Source organism: Bombina bombina, chromosome 6 (genome assembly GCF_027579735.1).
Source record: "Bombina bombina isolate aBomBom1 chromosome 6, aBomBom1.pri, whole genome shotgun sequence".
Lineage (NCBI taxonomy): Eukaryota > Metazoa > Chordata > Amphibia > Anura > Bombinatoridae > Bombina > Bombina bombina.
In genome coordinates, this window is record NC_069504.1 from 639074740 (window position 1) to 639102130 (window position 27391).

General features: G+C 36.3%; 1 protein-coding gene across 2 annotated transcripts in view; it reads right to left on the minus strand.

Moving 5' to 3' along the window:
• Positions 1 to 12337, minus strand: part of HAPLN3 (hyaluronan and proteoglycan link protein 3) — a 41085-nt gene extending 28748 nt beyond the window's left edge. Inside the window, exons 1-3 of one of the 2 annotated variants that reach the window (XM_053717661.1) lie at positions 12213 to 12314; positions 3016 to 3135; positions 1621 to 1780 (exon numbers count right to left, since the gene is read on the minus strand). In XM_053717661.1, coding sequence (XP_053573636.1) covers positions 1621 to 1744 — 124 coding nt within the window. In that variant the 5' untranslated portion in view covers positions 1745 to 1780; positions 3016 to 3135; positions 12213 to 12314. Of the gene's footprint in view, positions 1 to 1620; positions 1781 to 3015; positions 3136 to 12212 lie in introns of both variants that reach the window. The other variant, XM_053717662.1, reaches the window with a different exon arrangement.
• Between the last annotated feature and the right edge of the window lie 15054 nt (positions 12338 to 27391).

A 27391-nucleotide genomic window follows, 5' to 3' on the forward strand; every position in this document is an offset into this window, starting at 1 on the left:
CATAAGTAATGCAATCCTACAAAATAATTGGTTCAAACACAATGTGCAAATACAATTTTGTGAAATGATGTTTTGCATTGTCAAATGAGGCACAATAATAATTAGAAATTTTAGAAAGAAACATTCAACCCAACATTTATCTTTGAAAAAAAAAAATATAAATGGACAAAATAGTCAGAAAAGAAACCATTTCTTTTGACCATATATTTTGAACAGTGTTTAATCTATTGTAAAGGGTTTAATGCAAATGCACACAGCTGAAGCTCTCAAATGCACTCCATGAAAAGATAATGAGCCAATTAGCACCTAAAGGGGCCTATTTATCAAGCTCTGTATAGCGCTCTAAAGACCGCTGCTCCATAACCTGTCTGTCTGCTCTGAGGCAGCGGACAGACATCCCTGGAAATCAACCTGATCCAATACGATCGAGTTGATTGACACCCCCTGCTAGCGGCCAATTGGCCACGAATCTGCAGGGGGCGGTATTGCACCAGCAGTTCACAAGAACTACTGGTGCAATGATAAATCCTGAAAGCCTATGCTGTCAGCATTTATCGATGTGCAGCGGACATGATCCGCAATATGGGATCATGTCCGCTCACATCATGATAAATAGGCCCCAAAGAGTGTTATTGCAGCAATCAATTTGTAGATTTACATGTATCCTTTGGTGGAGTCAACAGAATATATTGAATCTGCTGCATGTGTTTATTGCTTTAGCAGTAGTTATACACACAGGGCAGGGTAGGTTTGTCAAAGATTAAATGGACACTAATAAATATTATATTTTGATTATTATATCCTTTTAAACTATTATACCTCACTAATGAATCATTTGTTTTGCTAAAAGAAGGATACGATGTACTGGGATAAACATTAAATAGCAAGTGATTGTTTTTACGACAATGCAGTGAATATATAGGTTAGATGAGGCAAATTGAAGACCAATGATTCTCAAAATTAGGGCTGAAGTAAAAACTTGCCAAATTGCCGATGTCTTCTTTATCAGTGCCTGACTCACATTATTCATCGCTCTCTATATACTGCTATGTTCACAGTATTTTCATTGTATTTAATTATTTTACATTAATAGAGTCATTACAATGGCACAATATAAAAGTGTAGGCAACGTTAATTCATAGTAAACTTCCTTTAACTGAATAGGAAAATAACATGACTGTGCCTGCACATGCCAGATGCACACTCCCTTGCAAGTCCTGGGACTAGCATCCTGATTGGCTGCTTAAAATAGCTTTGCAGTGCAGTGTGAATACTATTTTGGAGGTAAAAAAATCTTCCTTTTTTTACATAGAGATGTTCAGGTGATATTTTCTAGTCATCTTTTTACAGCTGTTCTATATAACTTTCAAGTGCTTCAACATTTGGGTATCATGTCTCTTTAAAGCCAAGCTCCCTAAATATTTTCCTCTGTCCCCTAACTTTTAGAATTGTTCTACATCTAGTATATCTATAAATTCCATGTTTGGTCCTTTAAAGTGTGTGCATAGCTATTCAACCAACATTCCTAAGTTACATATGTATTTGTCAACCTCTACTTACAAGACTTTTGCACTTTATGAGGATGTTTAACATGTTTAGACCAAACAGCTTATCTCTTACCTTCTTCGATTCCATTGCCTGTCTTGTTATTCAAGATATGGTCATAATAAAAACCATTGTAGAAAGGGAGACCACTAGTGGTGCAAGCAAGTAGGTGAATGGCAAACAGTCCTATTAAAATCATTGTCTACAGATGAAGTTGTCTTCCAAGAAGAATAAGCTGCAAATAAAAAAAATATGGATGAAATGGATAAAAAGATTCTGCAGTCATGTATGTCTCATTTGTTGAGCTTTACAAATTGTTGCTAATTTCAAATACTGACCCCATACACCAAGCAGGCCTCTCCACAGACATAATCCACTACCACCTACAGTGAAACACTGAATGTAATCACCAATCTAATAAAATATTAGAAACTTGAAGAAGAAAACCGCCAAGACTATAAATTCACATAAGATCAGGGCTCTCATTATGTATTAGTATGGCATTTGTTTTTGTAAGCTTTTGTTGTCGTATTGTATTTATCCTTGTGCTTTATAAAGTATAATAATGATAATGATATTTAAAAATGTCCACAGATAGCATAGTGATATTGATATATATTCTGTCACCTTGGCAAATAATTAAAGGGACATTGTACACAAGATTTTTCTTTGCAGAAATGTTTTGGAAATGATCCATTTATATAGCCTATCTGGTAGTATTTTTGTAAAAATGTATAGTTTTGCTTTTTTTTATTTTTAATAACATTGTGCTGATTTTTAGACTCATAACCAAGCCCCAATGTAGCAGATGTATACATGCGTTTACAAACTACTGGTGGCTCCTATTTATGTTATCTGTCTTTTCATATGTAGGGAAAGGGGGTGTCTGCTCTTCTTGTTTTCCCAGCCCCTTTCACTGGGTGTTCCGGCCAAACCTCATCAACAGTGCTAAAATGAGAGCTTCTACGTAACTATTTAAAAGGTTTTATATTGGATTTTTAGATCAGCATCTGTGCATATTCATGAACTCCCAGCATTATTTAATTATCTCAGTGATCACAGCTACCTATGGACTCAGATCAGACAAACAACAGCAACATCAGACTAAAAAGACCAACTAAATTTCTGGTTGCATTCGACTATTCAGTTAGTCACACAGATCTTTTGAAGGCATTGACTGACATCCACAAGTTGCTGTAACAGAATTTGATTGTTTATTTTCCAGATTGTGTGACACGTTTTATTGTGCCTCTAAGCATGGAAATTCTGTCCTAATTTACTGCCTGTACACTGAATTGTTTACATTAAGCATGTGTGAACCCTCATAAAAACTAATTTAGAAGAACTCTTTCAAGTCTATTCTAAGTTTATCCAATCCTATCCTATTTATGAAGAAAATACTTGGAAAAGTGAATACACATATTTCTAAACAGATCAAATGAGACAAAAAGAACACATTTATCATAGGACCTCATGTGATTTCACCAAGGGACACTTCAGCTCTAAGCTTGTAGAATTGACACCATGTGATCTTATATGTTTGTAGAGGATGTTGCACGTCTCAAGATCAAAACATCTGTAATCACAGCCCTAGATCAAAACATGATATGCAATAGTGAACTTTTTGTCTGTAAAGTTTAATGCAAAACAATATAAAAAATATATATTTCCTCCTGCTTCTAAACAAAATATAAATCCATTGTACAACTTCTTAATCCATTTAAACAAATTCAATTAAGAATCTGAACATAGGTTTATGTCATTTTTAATTAAAATAGGGAAAAAACATTTAGTTCAGCATACTTATAAAATATTGAACCCTGGAGTACATATTGAACTTAAAGTGACCAAACTTCTTTATAAATACATATGTGAGACCTACCTGCCTGACCCCCTCTTGGTCCCAGGGAGATAAGTAAAATAGGACATTTTGGGACCTAAAATATATAGTTATAATAATGTTTGGGTCAGTTTAAAGGGACAGTAAACCCCTTGAGATTATTATATATAATGTTTAGTTATGTGCAAGGAAACAACTTTGCACTATACATTAATTATTTATTTTGCCCTCTTTTCATGTAATTTAGCTCTTAAAATTGAGCAGTTTCTACTTTCCATAACTTGAAATGCACCCAGTTACTTCCCAAGGCTAGCTCTGCTACATATTTGTATCTAATTAGCTTTATCAGATAACAATTGCAAACATTTATTCTATACTAACTTTATGACTGTGGCTATCTTTGTTGTCTACAGACTAAAGCCCAGATTGTCTCCTCCAAATAAGGCAAATAGTGGGTGGAGTTTGGCTATTGAAAAATAATTCCAGTAAAAAGGATATAAAACCATTTTTTATTTGTTTGATCCTGATAGAGAATACAATTTAAAAAAGTTTGCAATTTAACTCTATTATCAAATTTGCTTTGTTCTCATGTTATTCTTTGTGGAAGAGATATCTAGATAGGTAGCATGCCTGGAGCACTACATAACAGGAAATAGTGCTGCCATCTAGTGCTCTTGCTAATATATAACATTTTGTTGCAAAACTGCTGCCATATAGTGAAGACACTCCTGAGCTTATCTCCCTGTTTTTCAACAAAGGGTAACAAGAAAATGAAGAACATTTGATAATAGAAGTAAATTATATCTTAATCATAAAAGAAAAATTGTGGGGTTTATGTCCCTTTAAGACTTGTCTGATATGTTATTCTATTGCAACACAACAGAAATGTCTTGTAATTAAAAGGTGTTTACTGTCCCTTTAACTAACATCAATATGCACTGCTAATAGCAATCTTTAAAAAGCATCTCATTTTTTATTAACCTTTGGTGTCCCTTTAAAGAGTCATAAAAGAATAATAATATGCTTGAGAATTTTAGAATATTTTATTATTATAAGAATGATTGCTGGTAACGAATGTGTTTAACCCCGGCAAAGGTGTTAAACACGTAGTTAATAAAATGTACCAACCCGTCCTGAACAAATGATTAGCAGTTATTTATAAGGTCCCTGACTGGCCCACAGGCCAGTGGCAATGAATTTTACTCCTGAACTTACTATTTTTTATTTTGTTTTAGATATTTAAATCGTAACATCAACCAATTGCTACAAGGTTTTAGTATAATTTCTATACCTTAAACACAACTGGAATTTCAAAAGACCGTACAGAACATGTCTAGTTCACTCCCCCACAAAAAAATATGCTATGCTCCTAGCTGTACAGACCACTGTAATGTTACTGTATGTATAGGTTCATTGTGGTGCTGCCAGCTCAGAAGGAAGAGCAGTCTAAGATTACCGTTGATTGATCTTCAGTCCAGGAAACAGATTTCTATTTGATGTAAAGATGTAGAAAGATAATGTGCCTACTGGGCATTCCTTGACAATTAGCCAATTAGAGGGCTCCCCAAAGAAGATGGGGAAGTACTGAAATGATCACTCATCCTGTGAAGACTTCTAATCATAGCCTGCTTTCAGATGGCCTTGTAAGAGACAGCGCAAACGTATAATTAAAATGAATCAACAAGGATTAGCCGATACACTGAAAGCACCTGGTCTCATCACCTGCAGTACAACTATTTATTTAATAGACAAGCCATAAATAGGAACATCCTTGATCTTTTATCGTCACTACAAACTTAAAGGGCCATTATAGAGTTAAAGGGACAGTCTAGGCCAAAATAAACTTCCATGATTCAGATAGAGCATGTAATTTTAAACAATTTTCCAATTTACTTTTATCACTAATTTTGCTTTGTTCACTTGGTATTCTTAGTTGAAAGCTTAACCTAGGAGGTTCATATGCTAATTTCTTAGACCTTGAAGGCCACCTCTTTTCAGAATGCATTTTAACAGTTTTTCACCACTAGAGGGTGTTAGTTCACGTATTTCATATAGATAACACTGTGCTCGTGCACGTGAAGTTATCTGGGAGCAGGCACTGATTGGCTAGACTGCAAGTCTGTCAAAAGAACTGAAATAAATGGGCAGTTTGCAGAGGCTTGGATACAAGATAATCACAGCGGTAAAAAGTATATTATTATAACTGTGTTGGTCATTGTAAAACTGGGGAATGGGTAATAAAGGGATTATCTATCTTTTAAAACAATACAAATTCTGGTGTAGACTGTCCCTTTAAAATGACATGTTCTAATCTGTTAGAGAATGTAATGTTAGCACTACCAAAGCTGTAATGCTATGAGTTTAACCCCCACAAAAGGGGTTAAACACATGCTTAAAGTCCTGCTCGGGACTAACAGAGCACTGTTGGTCCCAAGCAGAAACTGACAATAATCCAATCAACAGCGCTAATCCCACAGCTTGGACTTTAAGCATGTGTTTATCCCCATTGTGGATGTTAAATAAATAGCATTACAGCATTGCTAGTGTTAAAAGTACATGATCTAATGCAGTGATTTTTAACCTTTTGTTTGCCGTGGCACACTTTTTTACATTAAAAAATCCTGTGGCACACCACCATCCCAAAATTTAAAAAAAATCACACATTGTAGCCTAATACAGCATATATATATACACATACACACAAACACACACATACTGTATGTATTGTGCTGTTATGCCATGCCTCCTACAAACTACCCCTGCACTGGGAGTAAAAAACAAGCAAAGTTTAAAAAATATGTCACACTGTTGTCAGTCTGCCGTGGCACACTTGAGGATCTCTCACGGCACACTGGTTGAAAAACACTGATCTAATGGATTAGAGCAGCGGTTCTCAACCTGTGGGTCGCAGCCCAGTCGGGGGTCGAATGACGATTTGCCAGGGGTCGCATATATATATGCACACACATAAAAAGAAGGTTTTCTTCTATGTGAAAAACATTGAAATATAAACTATTCAGTGGGTTTAATGCGGTGTTAGGTTAGTATGTGAGTGATAAGTGTTAGTTTGTTAGGGGTTTTTTCAACAGCGCTCTCCATTGACGTTAACAGACAGACAATGCTAACAGTCTCAATTTCCAAAGTCCTTTCAGCTTATAGTACGCACTCTAGCCCGCCCGCATTAAAAGTTTCATGTCATCGCAATTAGCGTAAGAGCAAAAAAATCTTTTTCTAGCCCTTTGAGTTTAAGGCCTCAAACCATTAGTAAGCCAATGCATTTTTTAGCTCGTTAACATTTCTCATGCGCCATGAGTGTGCTATTACCACTTCTCAATGAAAGTGCAGGTCAGTTTGCGCTATGTAAGTATCGGGGGGTGTTAAAATAATTTGGTTAAAATTTTAACCAACAACTTTTAATACTCAACCATGTGTAGCTGTTTGTGCAAGCTCACGCTTAAAGGGACAGTATACACTAATTTTCATATAACTGCATGTAATAGACACTACTATAAAGAATAAGATGCACAGATACTGATATAAAAATCCAGTATAAAATGGTTCAAAAACGTACTTAGAAGCTTTCAGTTTAGCTTTGTTGAAAAGGCAGTTGGAAAGCCCACTGCAAGTGGGAAATAAGACCCTCCCCCCTCCCCCTTCTTTTGCATATGAAAAGACCCTTTACACAAACATGAGCAAGCTGGAGAAGGTAGCTGACGGTATTCTCCTAAAACTTTGGGGCTTGGTTAGGAGTCTGACAATCAGAGCAATGTTATTTTAAAAAAAAAGCAAAATTATACATTTAAAAAAAAAAAAAAAACTTTATGGGCTTTATAAATAGATCATCTACAAAACATTTATGCAAAGAAAAAATGAGTGTATAATGTCCCTTTAAATGAGCTGCACTTTTTCATTTAGGAGCAACTTGTAATCTCCCCTAATGTAAACTAGGGCCAATGAAGCAAAAACAATGTGATCTAAAGAATCGTACCTTTTTGCATTTGAGTGTCCCTTTAAGCCCTGCATTGTGAAGGGTATACACCCAAAATATATTTTTTAAAGTTTTTAAGACTGTGACTTTGTAAGCTTAATATACAGGGTTTTGCAAATCAACAGCAGTCCAAGAATACCAGTACTTGAAAACTCTGGTAATATATTTATCTTCCTTGATTATGGCCATATAGGACAAGCTGTAAAAAATGAGAACACTACTTTAAGCAATCACTGTGTATTATATAGCTGGGTCAGGCAAAAATGCAGCATACATGAGTACATAATTTAAGTTCCAGCCTCTTAAAGAGAAAAATTAAATGAGCACAATTTACAAAAGGTATTTTACAGCAAAACCATGGTTTTCAACATACCATTATAGGCATGATTTTTAGCAAATTAACAAGAGAACATAATAAAATGACATAATATGAATAAATTGGAAAGTTGTCTAAAATTGAATGATCTGCCTACATCATAAAAGTTTAATTTTGACTTTACTTTCCCTTAAACATTCCCATAAACATTTTATGAGGGATTACATTTTGAGTTTAAAAAGCATTTATGCATCTTCGACTAATTGTATGTATTTACACAATACAAGGTATACCTCACTTTACAGCACTTCACTTTACAGAACTTCGCTAATACAGCGCTTTGTGGAGCTAAAGTTCAACCTCCAAGGATTTTGAAACAGTGCTATAATCATCTTGAGAATGCAAGAAAAGTGACTGGCACCATTTTGTTATGCTTAGTTCGCTCTGTTTACAGCATTACAGTGCAATCTGTGTCTCAGTGTTATAATCTGGCAAATTTTACTACAGTAAATGTCACTATTTTACAGGTACAGTATTTATTGAATACTAATTGAATACTGGGCTGTGCTAGTGTTAAACTAAACGTAGCACTATTGCACCCCTAATATATGTTAGTTCAAACATGTTTTCAAGTTTTTAAACACACTGGCAAGTGAAAAGAAAGCTAAAACTGTCTTGTTTCACTTTAAGGCGGTTTTCACTTTACAGCAGGGTTCCGGTCCCTAACCCGCTGTATGAGTGGAGTATACCTGTATTAAATTATTTGACTTGTTCAGTCAACTAAGCACTATTGCTTGCTGTATTTAGTAAAAATGTATATTTGTCCAGTACTGTTATCAAGATATTGCCTTAAACAATGTCACAGTAATCTATAAAGATGCAAAATACAGCAACTCTTATTTTTAGCTCTGAACAATATTTTTTAAAATTCACTCCTTAACCCAAGCTCTTTGTGTGTGCGCATTACTGAATTTTCCTCTAGCTATTTGGAACATGTTTTCAGCACCATTGGCGTAGTTTCAGACCTGTATTTTGTTAGCACCCAGTCCAAAAAAAGTGCTTTCCAGTCTTATGACTTTCCATTAATATGAATCTCAAGAACATGATGCAATAAGAATGCTGAATAATCAGAACTGAATGACTGAGTCTGCTCTGTGAAAATAAGGCTGGATTTGCATCACTCAAACCCAAGTAACATCTTTCAGGAATGGTTCTGATGATGTAATTAATGTAACATATTTCAGGAATGGTTCTGATGATGTAATTAATGTAACATATTTCAGGAATGGTTCTGATGATGTAATTAATGTAACATATTTCAGGAATGGTTCTGATGATGTAATTAATGTAACATATTTCAGGAATGGTTCTGATGATGTAATTAATGTGCTACTATCCCATTAAGGCTGCATTCAGTTCTGTAGACAATCCATGATACTGTATTATTTTATTGGAGAGACACGTTGTTTGCATTTTATTTTGCACATCTGTATGAATATATGTTTCTATGCAATTGAAAAGGTTATAACCTTAAAAGGGTGTAACCCACTTCATCCTAAATGTTCTCATAATCTGTATAGCATTCTTGAGTAAAGAAAGCAGATGATAAAAACAGATCCCAAGGGAAAAGTGTACAGACTTGAAGAGACTTACATCTGTTAGGAATTCCAGTGACAGTGAACTCTCCAAACAGAGGGCTGTGTCTTATTAAACATTAGCAAAAGTTCATTCAAAGACAAAGCGTGTAGCATTAATCACAGAAATTAGAAAAAAATGATGTCACAAAGCTCACTGTATGTACAGAAAATCAACATACTAATGAATCTGACTACGACAACTGTACATTTAAGTGAGAAACTGAATATATAATAGACAATGAAGGATGCTGGCTGAGTTCCATGTATGACCCAGGGACTAATGAAGAATGTGTGCAAGTGTCAAGAAAGTATATGTGAAGGGAAATGGAAAATAGGCAACATCTGCAGGGCACTTCCGAATATGGTCTCTGCCTGCTGACTTTGGACAAGATTTCTTTAGGTGCATTAATCGCTTTGCTAAGATCTCTGATAAAGCTTATTCAATTCCTCACAAACAAAACAAAAAGTACTCTGAGCAAGTTTAGTGTTTGTTGCCTCAAGAACCACAGATGTTGTAATAATCAGACTTTCAAGACAGCAAATATCTCATTCTGATCATTGCAAAGAAGAAGAAAAAAAAATGTATCAAATGACTTTAGTGTAATTAAAAGGTTATTATAGGATGTGATTGGAGCCAAAAAATAAATATGGTGCTAAGTTTCAAACTCCTTTCCGTCTCTGATTCTCTAATGATCTAGGCAGAGACCACAACAGCTGCAGTGATTAAAGAGGTACTGTTAACTCCTCTATCCCCACAGGCATGGCTCAAGGTTTATTGTATATTCCTTATTTACATCTCTAGTTTAAACTATTATCCCTTTGATGCAGAATGTTTCTTACCCACAACAATGTACAAAAGATTTGATATAGTCTAACTAGTGGGCAATAGTACACCTTAGCCACAAAATAATCAAAGCCTATAATTCCTAGACAAGCAAATCAATAAAAGTGGTGACATTTCCCAGAATGCCTACCACCTCTTCATAACAATTCCTAATGAGGAAGGTTGGGTAATGTTTAATGGTATGCTGACCTATGCACACCAAGAGGAAACGGTAAGATAGCCAGCAATGCATAACCAGGAGTACACCAGAGCCAATTTCAAAGGAATTTTAAGAGGGGGGGGGGAGGTTGACACATCAAGGTCAGGGATGCCTCCCACATAATTACCCACCATTCTCAAAAAAAAAAGTTGCAACAAGAACTTAGAATTTTGTCATATGTATTCTATTATCACTTGTATCATGTGCAGATTATTTTGCTGTTATAAAAAGCTGCAGCGCACATTTCTGATATTTGTCTCAGATATATTTTTTTAAACTCTTTCCTGTCATTGTGGCTTGCAAGTGCAAGACATGAAATTAAAAAAATAAACATAGTTTCTAAAATATTTTGTCACCACAAGTAGCAAATGCAAAACTTTATGCTGAAGCAAAAAAAAAGTTACATTTGCAAAAGAAATATTTTTAGCAGTATAAATAGAGAATGTTTCATTGTGAATTTTATTAATTTACCTGTAACTGAATTTAAATTTAAAAAAATTAAGACAGATTTTTTTCTTTCATTTAAAATGAATTGTACTTGAAAGAGCCATAGGTAAAATGGCATATTAAAGCTGGTTATTATGGTAGCAGGACAAGTATATTTACCAGGTTCAACTTCATTTATGTTACCTCTCTTGCTTTAAAAAGGATAGTCCAGTCTAAATAAGTTGCACTTGTTATGTGGTTAAAGGGACACTGTACCCAAAAATTTTCTTTCGTGATTCAGATTGAGCATGAAATTTTAAGCAACTTTCTAATTTACTCCTATTATCAAATTTTCTTCATTCTCTTGGTATCTTTATTTGAAATGCAAGAATGTAAGTTTAGATGCCGGCCCATTTTTGCTGAACAACCTGGGTTGTCCTTGCTGATTGGTGGATAAATTCCTCCACCAATAAAAAAGTGCTGTCCAGAGTACTGAAACCAAAAAAAACCTTAGATGCCTTCTTTTTCAAATAATGATAGCAAGAGAACGAAGAAAAAAATGAAAATATGAGTAAATTAGAAAGTTGCTTAAAATTGCATGCTCTTTCTGAATTACAAAAGAAAAAATTTGGGTTCAGTATCCCTTTAAGAAAGTGAAGTCACATCTTTGTGGATATATTCAGCTAGAATAAAGGAAACTATAAAAGCAGATGACCAGATAGACTAGCAGAAAAATGCACACAAATGATCCCCAGTATTTTGGACAAAGAATCTGATTTTTAAGATGTGTTTAAGATTATAAACATATATATCAAAATATAACAAACAATATTAAATGTTTAGAAGAAAAAAAAATAAGACAATCATTTCAATGAAGAATATGAATCTCAGTGAGATACACTTTAATAAAAATCTAGATGGACACTTTTTGAATAAATAATTCAGTAGATTTTTAAAAGAAATAAAAATAAAATAAAAAATAAAAAAACAGAAAAAGAAAAACAAAGAAAATGCAAATAAATTCATTAGTGCCAAACATCAATGTACCCACATATAATTTAAAAGGAATACAGAATTAGCAAAATAATAGAATTTAAGCACTTTGCTTTTAGGATTGCAAAACATTGATATTTCCATAACAATGAAGACATCAAACACATATGAAAGAAACTCATTACCTGTATACTAAAATGGGTATTGTACTTGTAACAGAATACTTTGTTCTAAATTATAGTCTTAAGTATTTTAGTTTTAATATTACTCTAGTTTGGCTAACAAGTTTTCTAAAACGATGGCTACTGCACAGATTTAAATAATATAGTGCTATAGTGATTTGGAGATGCTTTGATTCTCTAAAAAAAAAAAAATACTTAAGGGTCATACATTCAAATAGCCTGAGCAGCAGGGTGATACTTACAGTTGTGAAAACCTGCTGCTGTTGGATGACTTTGGAAATCCCTTTGTATTTCCTAAACACTTTCCACTGTGAAAGAATCTCGTGCAGTGTAGTAAAATGTGTTTGGGCTCCAGTCTTAATGAGAGTTCATTGGCAGAGAGGAAGCAGAGGACTCTAAAGCCCAACCCTCTTGAAGCTATAAGATACAGCCCCTTAAAGACACATCACATTCCAAAAGGAGTTTTAAGTTGATGAATAAAGTGATGATTGAGTGACGTGTTGCAGCGAGAATGCAGCAACATCCATTTGGACCCAGACATCTGTTCTATACCTCTCTTTAACCCATTCATTGCTAGATTAGTTTACAAAAAATAGTCAAAATGACTTTCCTTGCTTTCCTTTTTATATTGATATTGCTATTTTAAATGCAAGGTCAGTTTTTAATTAATTTTATCAGTCACATTCTTATCATACCATGTATATCTGGGTGATGTATTGCAGATGACTTGTTAAACTCTCCCTGCTGTGTTTAATGGCATTTTATGAGTGGTATATTACAGGCTATCTTTTTTTATTGAGTGTCAAGTTAAAAGCCAAAAATAAAAACACCACATTTTAAAGCACCTATTTACTATAAAGTTTGCAACATTGTCGGATAGGACTTTGATGGCTTTCTTGCCATACATTTATCAGACATGTGTAAAGTCAGTCCAGCCACAGGGGTAAATTAATTATCTTTTTTTTTATATCATGAGGGTCAAATTAAAAACAGATTGATTTTACCTTGACCATCATGATATAACAAATTGCATTATTTTATTTCTGTGGCTGGACTGGCTTTATACATATTATGCAAACAGGGACATGGAAAAGATTTCACAGTGAAGACCTAACAAAGGAAATTATTTAACATCCCTTTTAAAAATGATACATTTTCTGAAGAATTTATGGAACAGTAAATAAAAAAATATAATATAAATATTTATTCAAAGCAAAGATTTGCCTGAGAATAATACACATTTTTAATTAATATATATAGCACACCCCTCACATTTTTGTAAATATTTTATTATATCTTTTCATGTGACAACACTGAAGAAATGACACTTTGCTACAATGTAAAGTAGTGAGTGTACAGCCTGTATAACAGTGTAAATTTGCTGTTGCCTCAAAATAGCTCAACACACAGCCATTAATGTCTAAACCTTTGGCAACAAAAGTGAGTACACCCCTAAGTGAAAAAATGTCCAAATTGAGCCCAAAGTGTCAATATTTTGTGTGGCCACCATTATTTTCCAGCACTGCCTTAACCCTTGGGCATGGAGTTTACCAGAGCTTCACAGGTTGCCACTGAAGTCCTCTTCCACTCCTTCATGATGACATCATGGAGCTGGTGGATGTTAGAACCTTGCGCTCCCCCACCTTCCATTTGAGGATGCCCCACAGATGCTCAATAGGGTTTTGGTCTGGAGACATGCTTGGCCAGTCCATCACCTTTAACCTCAGCTTCCTTAGCAAGGCAGTGGTCGTCTTGGTGGTGTGTTTGGGGTCGTTATCATGCTGGAATACTGCCCTGCGGCCCTGTCTCTGAGGGAGGGGATCATGGTCTGCTTCAGTATGTCACATTACATGTTGGCATTCATAGTTCCTTCAATGAACTGTAGCTCCCCAGTGCGGGCAGCACTGATGCAGACCCAGACCATGGCACTCCCACCACTATGCTTGACTTGACCTCACCTGGTTGCCGCCACACATGTTTAACACCATCTGAACCAAATAAGTTTATCTTGGTCTCATCGGACACCAGGACATGGTTCCAGTAATCCATGTCCTTAGTCTGCTTGTCTTCAGCAAACTGTTTGCTGGCTTTCTTGTGCATCATCTGTAGAAGAGGCTTCCTTCTGGGACGACAGCCATGCGATGTATGGTCTGAACACTGACAGGCTGACCCCCCCCCCCCCCATCCCTTCAACCTCTGCAGCAATGCTGACAGCACTCATACGTCTATTTCCCAAAGACAATCTCTGGATATGATGCTGAGCATGTGCACTCAACTTCTTTGTTCGACCATGGCGAGGCCTGTTCTGAGTGGAACCTGTCCTGTGAAACTGCTGTATGGTCTTGCACACTGTGCTGCAGCTCAGTTTCAGGGTCTTGGCAATCTTCTTACAGCCTAGGCCATCTTTATGTAGAGCAACAATTTTTGTTTTCAGATCCTCAGAGAGTTCTTTGCCATGAGGTGCCATGTTGAACTTCCAGTGACCAGTATTAGAGAGTGTGAGAGCGATAACACCAAATTTAACACACCTGCTCCCCATTCACACCTGAGACCTTGTAACATTAACAAGTCACATGACACCGGATAGGGAAAATGGCTAATTGGGCCCAATTTGGACATTTCCATTTAGGGTTGTACTCACTTTTGTTGCCAACGGTTTAGACGTTAATGGCTGTGTGTTGAGTTACTTTGATGGGACAGCAAATTTACACTGTTATACAGGCTGTACACTCACTACTTTACATTGTAGCAAAGTGTCATTTCTTCAGTTTTGTCACATGAAAAGATGTAATAAAATATTTACAAAAATTTGAGGGTAATAGTAATGTTTTAGTTTCTAGAAAGTATTTTAGTTTTAATAAAGTAGGTGGCACCGACATGTTGAAACCTAGGTTTCCCTTTTCTAATTTATTTTGCTCAGGATAATTAGAAACAGATACAATATGCAAGTCATAGCTGTGTGTAATATACCAATGCCAAAGTATTATTTATTTATTTATTTATTTATTAGGGTTTATTCCACACAGCCTCCATACAACCATATTTTGCAAATCACTTTATCTGTCCCTAATTGCGTCCCAGCAAAAGAGATTAAATAAATTAAACGTAAGTTTCACGATAGTGGCACTTAGGTTGCCACCTCAGTCATGTTTTTCTGGACATTTATGAGTTACACATGTTTTAGGGTGTGCAGGGAGGTACACAAATAGTGCTGGCATGGGTCCCTATTCAAAGGCTGTTCAGGGGCACAATGCATGTTCCTCCATGAACACACTGCATCAGGCGTAACACATAACTTTACAGGAAAACATGATTGAGGTGGCAACCGTAGGTGGCACCCATTATTTTTTTAAATAAATTAGGGTTTTGGTAAAACCCACCTTTTTCAGAGTTAAATTACAGAAAAAAGGTGACAAAATAAATTCTGAATGTAAATTGCATTTTTTTTTACTATATGTAATTAAACATTTTATATTACAAGCTCAAATCTCCCTTTAACCTATCAAACCGAGATGTATAGATATGTATTTTATAAAAGAAATACATCAGATATACAACACCAATTCCAAAATACTTTGGACAGTATGGAAAATGCTAAAAAACAAAAAGGGTAATTTGAAAATTTATTTCACCCTGTAATATATTGAAAACACATTATTAACACATTATTTGATGTTTTACTTTGTGAATTTAATGTATTTTTGAAAAACATACACTCCTTTCAAATCTGATGACTCCAAAAAACTTGGGACAGTCGACTGTTTACCACTGTGTAACATCACCTTTTCTTTTAATAACACTTATTAAGCATTTGGGCACTGAAGACACCAGTTGGTTAAGTTTATCAAGCATAATTTCCCCCCATTCAACCATTATGCGCAACTGTACGATGTCTTCTTTGCCTTATTTTGCACTCCATAATGCGCCACACATTCTCAATCGGAGTCAAGTCAGGAGTGCAGGCAGGCCATGCTAGCACCGCACTCTTTACTTACGCAACCATGCACTGGTAATCCGGGCATAATGTGATTTAGCGTTGTCCTGCTGGAAAATGCAGGGACGTCCCTGGAAAAAACAATGTCTGGATGGCAGCATATGTTGCTCCAAAATGTATACATATCTTTCTTCATTAATGGTGCCCTCACAGATGTGCAAGTAACCCATTCCATGGGCACTGACACCCCCCCATACCATGACAGATGCTGGGTGATAGCTCTCTAAAGTATGAGTAGTTTTTCCTGGTAACTGAGGATGTGTTTTAGCTATACTGTACTTCACTATTGCTCTGTTCTTTTTGGAGGAAATCTGCATATGAATTAAAGTGAAACCTGTAAACTTCAAAAATGAAAACATAAGTGTTACGTAAGGTGGGTGTCTCCTTTGAAGATTATTCAAAATGGATATATTTGATTATATATATTATGTATTTATTTATTATCAGTTATTTGTAGAGCGCCAGCTGATTCTGCAGCGCTATAAACATAGGCATGGTATGCAAGGTAACATTAAGCATTTAATTAGACACTCTTTTCTATTTTGTGATTTTAAAAGGACACTTTTTGTGCACAGAGTTAAGTTTAAAGCACATTGTTGTTGTTTTTTAAAGTTATATTAATATATCTGTTAATTGACATTTTTGTTTATTTGCATCACTCATAAATGCCTGAGAAAAGTCACCTGTCGTTGTGAATAAATCCTGCTATTGTGATGTATGTGAAATGGTTCCTCTGTAGGAACTTGTAAAATAGTTGCATATAAATGGTGAAACATATATCTCAGCTGCTCTTGCAAGGCATGGTGGTCCTAGGGTTGACACTCAGCAATTACACACGTGTTTATTTTTTTGTTATTTAAGAGAAAAAGAAAACATTTTCGTCAACCTTAAAAATGTATTTTAGTGGGGCCCTTAAAAGCTTGCAGGCCCTAAGCACTGTTCCTACAGTGGCTATCCATGTATGCAAGTATCAGAGAGATACTGCAACTCATAAACTGATTTTGCAGTAAAATACTGGTTTGCATAAGGTCGCTACATTTTAGCTTCATTGGGGCAAATTAAAATTATGGATGCCAGGACAAACGTCATATTTTCTGTTGCATCTAAAATGTATTACAGCCTTTTGTTAATTTACATATATTTTTGTTTACTGTGTTCCTGTGCTCAGTAAACCAGCCTAACTTATCTGTCTTGCTCCTCCTTAATAACAGAGCTGTAGTAGCTGGCTCATTAGCCAGTAGGCTTCAGATGCCAAGGAATCAGTTGTGAACAAACAAATATTTCCTGAAAGATTCAGTCTGAACTGAAATAATTAGAATGCGCAGGGGTGTAACTACAGGGGTCTCAGAGGTCTCAATTTATATCTAGGGGGCCCATCTGGTTCTGCAATCAGTTTTGGTTCCACTACAAGGGGCCTCAAGCCTAGTCCCACTGTGAGCCCTTTCCCTCCTTGCAAAACAGGACTCACAGTATAAGAATGTGTAGGGAATTGCCAGTACAAATATGGTGGCCGAGTTTCCAAGGTGGCCATCACAGTGTGGCTGTGCAAAAAAAACTTGCCACCATATTTGTGGAGGAAAGTTGCTTGAGTGCATATCTTCTGTTATGACTTAACCAAGAAGTAAAAGCGACTCACAATCGCAGAGAAGCAGCTACTCTTGCTACTATATGGCTTCAGGTTCAGCTTCTGCTGATTTCAAATAGCTAAATCAGCACTGTTGAAATCGAGAGCCCTGTCACTGCCCAGTTAAGTTTAGCTACACTCCTGTAGTACTAATGCTGAGTATTTATATAATCCCATTGATCATATTTATATCAGTTTACCTTGCATAGCTTTCTTTTAAATGTCTCTGCTATAACTCTATTTCCTTCTCTGCCCACACTAATCAAAAGTCAGAATTAGTCAAAATTAAACTTTCATAAGATAGAAACATAAATGTGAATACAACAGCTCTGTTAAACCATTCAACATCCTTACATTATCAGCTTCTAAGGTCTTTCAACTGTCCTGAAATTGTAGTCATCCAAAAGAGAAACAAAACCCAAAACATAATGTAATTCTGCATAAATAATATTTCAATAACTTGTTACCCCATGATACTCACACATGCCAGAGCTATAATAGCTATAAGTGAAACGCTCAATTTGTTACAACCTACAGGATGGCGGATCTCTTGTGTATCATATTTTATTACATACAAAGTAAAACTTTACATGGAGTCTTATAAGATTACTCAGGAATCTTGTTATACTGCCAGCAAACACCAATAGATATAATACATTTGAAATCCTAAAGTCAAAATTAAGCTTTCTTGATTTAGATAGAGCACACGATTTTAAACAACTGTTTAGCTCACTTCCATTATCTAAATGTGCACAATCGTTATATGCTCACTTTCTGAGACACCAGGTCCAACTGAGCATGTGCAAGATTCACATGATATAAATATATGAATGTTTGTTTGTACAAGGTTATGCTAACTTTGTTTTTCTTATCTTTTTTGAAGACTGCAATTTCAAGAAAGTAAAATCAAAAGATAAATAAAAAGAAACAGACTGTGTAAAAAATACAGCAAACAATTTACTTGTTTTCTTGCAAAATGAGTACTTAGAAATTCTCAGTGCTGAGCTGACATCTTGGCAACTTAGATTTTGTTCTGCCTGTTCTGAGCAAGGGAAAATCTGACTCCCTGTTATCTAGTCTATTCACTTAATAGTAAACCAGCTCATGTTACTCTAGAACTTATATGACATCAGGCTAGATATACATTCCTATAGAGACCACAGCCTCTTTGCAGGCCTGTTACAAGAAGTAATGGACACTGCACAAATGATGTAAAAAAAAAGTTAAAATCCATTTATTAAAATGATAAATTATACATATTGCAATGATTTCTATTAAAGGAACATGAAACCCACTTTTTTTTCTTTCATGATTCAGATAGAGAATACAATTTAAAACAATCATCTAATTTGCTTCATTCTTTTGGTATAATTTGTTGAAGAAATAGCAATGCACATGGGTGAGCCAATAACACGAGATAATCAGCAGCTCCTTAGCCTCTTTAGATATGCTTTTCAACAAAGGATATCAAGAGAATCAAGCAAATTAGATGATAGAAGTAAACTGGAAAGTTGTTTAAAATTGCATGCTCTTCCTGAATCATGAAAAAAAGGGTTTCATGTTCCTTTAAGTATAAGCCACTGCCTAGTGCTTTTTTATTACAATTAAATAGACAATTTCATATCCCTTTAAAATACACCAGAAGCTAATTTAAGGACAGTTATTTTGGTATTCATATCTGATAAAAAATAATTCACTTTTGTGTGCATTATATTTTTTTTTTAGTTGTGTTTACACAGTGTTTTGTATTCACGTTATAGTTTTTAATTAGTTTATTCTTGAGAATAATTCTATTTTTGACACTATTTTTATTTTTCATTAAACAACTTTCCAATTTGTTTCTATTATCTCATTTGCTTTGTTGTCTTGGTATCCTTTCTTGAAAAGCATACCTAAATAAGCTCAGTAGTAGAAATGCACTACTGGGAGCTAGCTGCTAACTGGTGGCTGCACACATATGCTTCTAGTCATTGGCCCATCTGATGTTTTCAGCTAGCTCCCAGTAGTGAACTGCTGCTCCTTCATCAAAGGATGCAAAGGGAATAAAGTAACTTTGAAAACAGAAGTACATTAGACAGTTGTTTAAAATTGTATCATGATAGAAAAAAAACTATCTTCAATAACAAAATCAACTCCATCAGAAATTAAATCAGCTCTCAACATAATTCCATTCTCTCCCCCCTCAAATGCTCTCAATCAACCACAACCCACATAACCTTAAACTTAGCTCATTCTCCCCTGTTACTGAGGAAGAAGTTTCAGCACTTATACTGTGCTCTCACCTCACTACCTGTCCCCTTGACCCTATCCCCTCACAGCTACTCCCCTCCCTCTCTGCCACCCTTACCCCTATACTCACACACACTTTCAACCTCTCCTTCAGCACCGGTATATTTCCCTCATTGCTGAAACATGCACTGGTCACACCTATCCTCAAAAAACCTTCCCTTGATCCTACCTCCCCATCCAACTACCGCCCTATTTCCCTCCTCCCTCTTGCATCAAAGCTTCTAGAAAAACTAGCTTATGCACGCCTATCCCATTTCCTTACAATAAACTCCCTCCTTGACCCATTGCAATCTGGATTTCATCCCCATCACTCCACAGAAACAGCAATTGTTAAGGTTACCAATGACCTACTTACAGCAAAATCAAAAGGCCACTTCTCTCTGCTTATTCTCCTTGATCTGTCCGCAGCCTTTGACACTGTTGACCACCCTCTCTTACTCCAAACCCTCCAATCCTTTGGCATATGTGACACAGCCCTCTCGTGGCTCTCTTCCTACCTGTCAAACCGTACCTTTAGTGTAGCCTTCTCTGGGGCCTCCTCTGCCCCGTCAACATTTTCTGTCGGAGTACCGCAAGGCTCTGTCCTCGGTCCCCTTCTCTTCTCAATCTACACGTCATCACTAGGTTCCCTAATAAAGTCCCACGGTTTACAATATCATTTGTATGCCGATGACACCCAAATCTACTTCTCTGCACCAGACTTTCTCCTTCCTTGCTAACCCGTGTCACTAACTGTCTCTCTCACATATCCAACTGGATGTCATCTCACTACCTCAAGCTAAATCTCTCCAAAACTGAGCTCCTTATTTTCCCCCCTTCTTCAAAACTCTCCACCGCCAATCTCTCTATAACTGTCGACAACTCCATCATTACCCCTACACCGCATGCCCGATGTCTCGGGGTCACATTTGACTCAGATCTTTCTTTCACTCCTCACATTCAGTCTTTGGCTAAAGCCTGCCGCTTCCACCTTAAAAACATCTCTAAAATTAGACACTTCCTTACACAAGACACAACTAAGATTTTAATCCACTCTCTCATCCTCTCCCGCCTCGATTACTGCAACTCTGTTCTCTCTGGTCTTCCCACCTACCGCCTAGCTCCTTTACAATCCTTAATGAATGCCTCTGCCAGACTCATCTTCCTTACAAGTCATTCTTCATCCGCTGCACCTCTCTGCCAATCTCTTCACTGGCTTCCTCTTGCCTATAGGATCAAACACAAAATTCTCACTCTGACATACAAAGCCCTCAACTGCACTGCTCCCCCTATATCTCAGACCTTGTCTCAAGACACTCTCCATCCCGTCCCCTTCGCTCTGCTCATGACCTCCTACTCTCCTCTTCTCTTGTCACCTCAACACACTCCCATTTACAGGACTTCTCCAGACTGGCTCCCATCTTGTGGAACTCTCTGCCTCGCTCCACAAGACTCTCCTCTAGTTTTAAAAGCTTCAAGTGCTCCCTAAAGACTCTTCTGTTCAGGGATGCATACAACCTAAGCTAACCTTTCTTTATACCAGTTCCTCTCCTCCATTGCTATCCCCTGAACCCCCCTAGCATGTAAGCTTAAAAGTCCAGCTGTTTGTTGATCACCTTCTCAAGAGCTGACTACAACAGTGCAACTCTTGGCAGGGCCCTCTACCCATTTTATCCCTATAACTGTTTTTTTGTACCCTGCCTTTGTTAATAGCGCTGCGGAATCTGTTGGCGCTCTACAAATAACGGATAATAATAATAATAATAATAAAAAAAATGTGTTTTATGTCCCATTAATAAATTAACTGTTGTCTCGCTATTAGATATTGTAGAGCAAAATATTTTGAGTCTATTCTGCAGAACACACCATGGATAAGCAATTTCACATCATACAAAAGGATCAAAAATCACATTATATGACTCCCCTCTTATGTGATCAACCAACCACAGAAATCTGCAACCAAATGTTGTACTTTATCAGTTATTTATTCTATAACAGTTAAGGTTGAGATATTGGGGCCGAATTATGATAGTGAGAGCGGCTGTCGGCATTTATCATTGCACAAGCAGTTCTCGTGAAGTGCCGCCCCCTGCACATTCGCGTATCTGATCGGGCTGATTGCTGTCCGCCGCCTCAGAGGTGTCGGTTGAGTTAAGGCGCAGCGGTCTTATGACCGCTGCTTCTTAACGCCTGATTCCGGCGAGCCTGAAGGCTCGTGCGGAATTAGAAGCATTCAGGCCTTGATAAATTGGTCCCATAAGATCTAACATCTGAATTTCATTCTAGAAAAATAGAGTAGTACGTTACAAAATTAATGTAAAAATATATAGAAGGGGACAAATAAATACTAAAGAACAGTGATTTAGTGCAGTCTTAAAGAACCCCATGAGTTAATTAATACCAGAATTTGATTTGAAATTAGGCAAAATAAACAGCTGTCTAGAGCAGGGTTCTTCAAACCACAGGTCAGGACCCCTTACTAGGGTGCAAAACCATGTTTACTGGGTTGCGACTTGTGTGGGTGTTGTAGTAGAGTGTGTGTAGTGTGTGTGTGTGTTATATGAATGTGTGTGTGGTCTGTGTGTGTGTGTGTGTGTTATATGGGGGTGTGTGGGGTGTGGTGTGTGTGTTATATGAGAGTGTGTGTTGTATAAGAGTGTGTGTAGTGTGTGTGTGTTGTATGAGAGTGTGTGTGTGTGTTACATAAGAGTGTGTGTGGTGTGTGTGTGTTACATGAGTGTGTGTGTTGTTTGAGAGTTTGTGTGTGTGTTGTATGAGGGTGTGTGTACGTGTTGTATGAGAGTGTGTATGTGTTGTATACGAGTGTGTTGTGTATGAGAGTATGTGTTATTACTTTTTACAACACTTTCAAGTTTGACTACAATCAGGAATAAAGTATGCACACATTTTAGTAACTTTGCCAAAAATTGCTGCTATCTTGTTGTATATTACTTCAGAAATTTCCAGACCAAGCATAAAGATAGGGTCACGAAAGTATGTGTTATCATGGCACTGGGTCTTAGGAAAAAGAACCTTGGTCTAGAGAGTGTATGTAAAACTGCCTCCCTGATTCAATCTGTTGAAAACACAGTTACCCACAACAGTGGCTGTAGGGTGATGTATAGAAGCCTATTAAGCTGATTTCCTTTATAGTGAGATCACTGGCTAGTAGTAAAGTCAATGGTGCAAATGGAGTCATCAAATTGAGGATACCCAAATAACCCATGCTTAATATAAGACCCTTATTAATGCATAAATAATAATTGAGTAGAAACATTCAAAGGGACACATTATTTTTGTTACAATGGGGAACATATCCTCTGGAGATTCATTGAACAAAAAGAAAATCAGTACTAAGAGGCAGCATTCCTTTGTCATCTGACCTAGCTGATCCATTAAATTCCAGAATCCAATCAAATAATGAAAAAAAAGTGTATAACAAATACACACAAAGGGGCTGAATTATCAAGCTCCGAATGGAGCTTGATGTCCCTGTTTCCGCGCGAGCCTTCAGGCTCACCGGAAACAGAAGTTATGAAGCAGCGGTCTAAAGATCTCTGCTCCATAACTTGTCCGCCCACTCTGAGGCTGCGGACATCAATCCGCCTGATCCTATACGATCGGGCTGATTGACACACTGGCCACGAATCTGCAGGGGGCGGTATTGCACAAGCAGTTCACAAGAACTGCTTGTGTAATGATAAATGCCGACAGCGTATGCTGTCGGCATTTATCGATGTGCGCTCATACATTAATAAATAGATGCTCATACATTAATAAATTGGCCCCATAGTGAAAGAATTATTGATCAAATCACAGTGTTAGGAAGAAAATACTAACTAATGTTGCTAAGCAGAAGGGATATAACATATTTAATCAAAATAGGGGCATTCTGTGTGATTTCTACATGTCTGTTATTTAACTCAACCCAAGTGTAACAAATTAAGAATAGTCTCCAAGACCCAAATGTAATTCATTAGACAACATCTCTTTTTTTTAAAGAATCTTGTAGTGAAATACCCTGTTGAGAGCACCAGGTACCATATGTGAATTCTGTGGAATGGATAGCCAATTTAATAAAAAGAGGAATGCGATGAACTAAGAGGTCATATATGGCCTTATGAAAAAACAAATACAATTATCTTTATGTTTTTTAGCATCAGAGAAAAATGGCAGATGAGTTTTTTCATAATAACCCACATTGGTATCCTAAGCACAGGAAGAATCGGGATATAAGATAGATATCCTTGAAAAGGTCGTGGCACACTGAGTTACAACTCTGGTGCCTTTCTGCGCTTACTCATTCCATAGCTGACCATTAAAGGCACATAAAACTCAAAACTGAATGCCCTTCAAAAAATGTAATTATGGAAAACAGCTTTGCAATATACATTCATCCTTTACTTTGCTTGGCTTTGCTGTAACTTACAGTTTTACTTGTTCTGCTCCCCACCAAGAAAGGCTAAAGTGCATACAAATATTAATGGGAGATAAAAATGTAAAAAAAGAAAATGCTCTGTGTTAGAGAATTGTTTTGAGAATTATAGAATTATATTATTAAACTATTGTTTGCATATAACTTTGTATTTAACCCTATTCAAATGGGTTAAATACACAGTTAAAGTCAAGTTATCTTGACCAAGCTACATGCTACATAGTGATTGCTTAGATAATCGGAGGAGCTAATTTGCAGCTGCTTCTAATGGGCCAAATCAAATGAGACCAGATAAACATGTTAAACTGAGTTTTTAACAGATGTATCTGGCTACTGCTCTTAAAGGTATGGTAAACTCTCCTCTTTTTAAAATCAGATTGAGAATGTTGGTGATATTTTAGATGGAATTTAATTTATCAGATGTAATGAAGATGCGCTATATCTTACTTTTTAATAACCATATGAAATTCAAATACCTTAAGCTCTGCCACCTACTTCAAAAGTCAATTTTTCTGTGAGCTAAAGGTTTGAAATGTTGTCCAATCAGTGCTCTCCCCATATGGCACTTTTGTTGTAGCTATAGCACTGATTGGAGCACAATTCAAACCGTTAGATCACAGAAAAATTGATTTTTGAGTGGGTGGCAGAGTGTGTGGTATTTAAATTTTATATCTATATTAAAAAGTAAGTTAGAGTGCATCTTCATTACAACTGATGAATGAAACTCCATCTAAAATATAACTAACAGTAGCATTCCCTTAAAGTGATGGTAAATCCTAGCGTTTTTAAAATGTTAGGATTTACCAGTGCTACAAATAAAGGGGACTGTCAGTCATGAAGTATAAAATACTGAGCACCCCAGGCCCCTCACGGCAGAACACAATTTTTTCAATGAGGTGACATTTCCACCTCTTAGCCAATAGCCGTGCGGCCTAGTTGGCATTATGCTGTATGGCTAGCACACTATTGGCTAAGATCACCTCACTGATTAAATAGTGTTCTACCGTGTGCGGCCTGAAGGCAAATAAAGGAACTTTCAGAATAAAGTATTGTATACTTCATGACTGAGTCCCCTTTATTTGTAGCACTTTAACTTACTTACTTCAAGACTTACATTTTTTAAATCTGCACACACTTCTCTAAATGAAGTTTGCCTAACAAAAGGTATAAGTTGTTTTTGTTAAATTCTTATTCACATTATCTATACAACCAAGCACCGTGCTGGTATTTACTGCTAGTTCATTCACTGCTAAGTTCTTGAATGTCAGTTTGATTCCTGGGCATGTGCAGTTAAAGGTCCATAACATATCCTGCTTGTAACCTAGATGGGCATAAGACTCATTGGTTGAAAGCAAAGAATATCCCAGAACATATTAGGATTTATCTGTCTCTGTATATCACATGCTTGATATGCAAACTGCAGTTTCTTAAACAATTAGGCAAACAGTTGAGGATAAAAAATATGGGAGTTCTCTAAATTTACCCCTCTCCAACATTAAACAGATATATCCATATAGAGTGTGCAGCTAAACACATTATATAAAAAAAATTGTATTAGTATAAGGATGAGGGGCTCTTTTTTAAAATGAGGGGTTATTTAGTCCTCCAAATATCACATGGTTTATTTGACTATATATTTTATTTATATCTCTACATCAGTGAGGGAAAAACTTCCTAACATAAGTGGGCTGCAGATCAATATTTTAGAAGCTTTACAAGTCACGTATTCATTAATGTATATTAAACAAACAAATAATATATTTCCTAGGAGGAAGGTCTTGTGCCACAGGGCCAGATTTAAGTAGTGTTGCTGTTCTCCCCCTCAGAGGGCTCATTTGAGTTTACCCACTAACCAGAAGTCTCCAAAGAACACATATTTAGATCTGCTTTATCCTGGGACCACAAAAACTATGGCACACATTTACAATTCTACTTTGTCCCTTGGGCCGCAAAAACTAGTGTAAAGAGTTGCACGTGTCCCATGTGCCGCAAGTTAGCCATTCATGGTCTGCATTATTATTGCTATGGATGGAACATTTATATTGCACTCTCCCTGCCAAAAAAAAAATCCTGCAGACACCCATCTGCATATTTACCTTTAACAAATATTAATCAGAATAGTTAACTTTCACTTATCAGAGATAACAACCCATAAAACATTATCTAACAGCAATTTTTTTCTTGTGTGGGACAGCTCCTTTGTTTAATTTATTCAGATCTCTTGAAGAATTTCTCTGATACTTGTCATGCTCTGCTTTAATCTTGAGTTTGTTAGTTTCTTTCTGAATTTTTAATAAACCTTTTTTTATTTTAATATATCTTTGTACTTAGAACCTTTTATTAATTGTTATGTTCCACTTTATCTGCAATATTATGTTTTTTTGCGTTAAATTAGAAGCATTGCTGCATAAAAATAAAACTTTGTCAGAACTTTTTGAATTAAACCCATTTCCTCTCAGTAAGGGTTAAATATATACTCAAAGCTGCACTTTTTGGAACAACCCTTTTCTGCTTCAGATTGGAGTATACACATATCAGCTTCTGATTGGCTTACCAGCTGCATCACCTTAAGTGGCAAAGGAGCATAATTGTGACTATATATGTAATCCCCTTTCAGGTTTAAAAATATAAAGAAACAAATTTTGCTTAAATATAATGTCCCAGATTACAAGTTAAGTGCTATTGATAGCCCAGGGACTGCATGCAATTAGAGTTCAATCTGGGTGTACAATTCCATGGTATAACCTAATTACCAAATTTTTTTTTAGTGTGGCTGACACCTTTAAGCACACTCTATACTTTCAATGGATAGCACGGCCGGCTAAACATCTTTTGCTGTAGCCATCATTTCTTGTGAAATGCTTGTGCAATGCCGCACTCTGCACATTCGCGGCCAATCGGCAGCTAGCAGGGGGTGTCAATCAGGTGGCGGACAAGTTAGATTGTTAAATCTACCCTCATGAGTGCATTTCTATGGACAGACCTATATATATATATATATATATATATATATATATATATATATATATATATATATACAGTATATATATATATATATATATATGTGTGTGTATTTGTATGTGTGTATGCATATATGTGT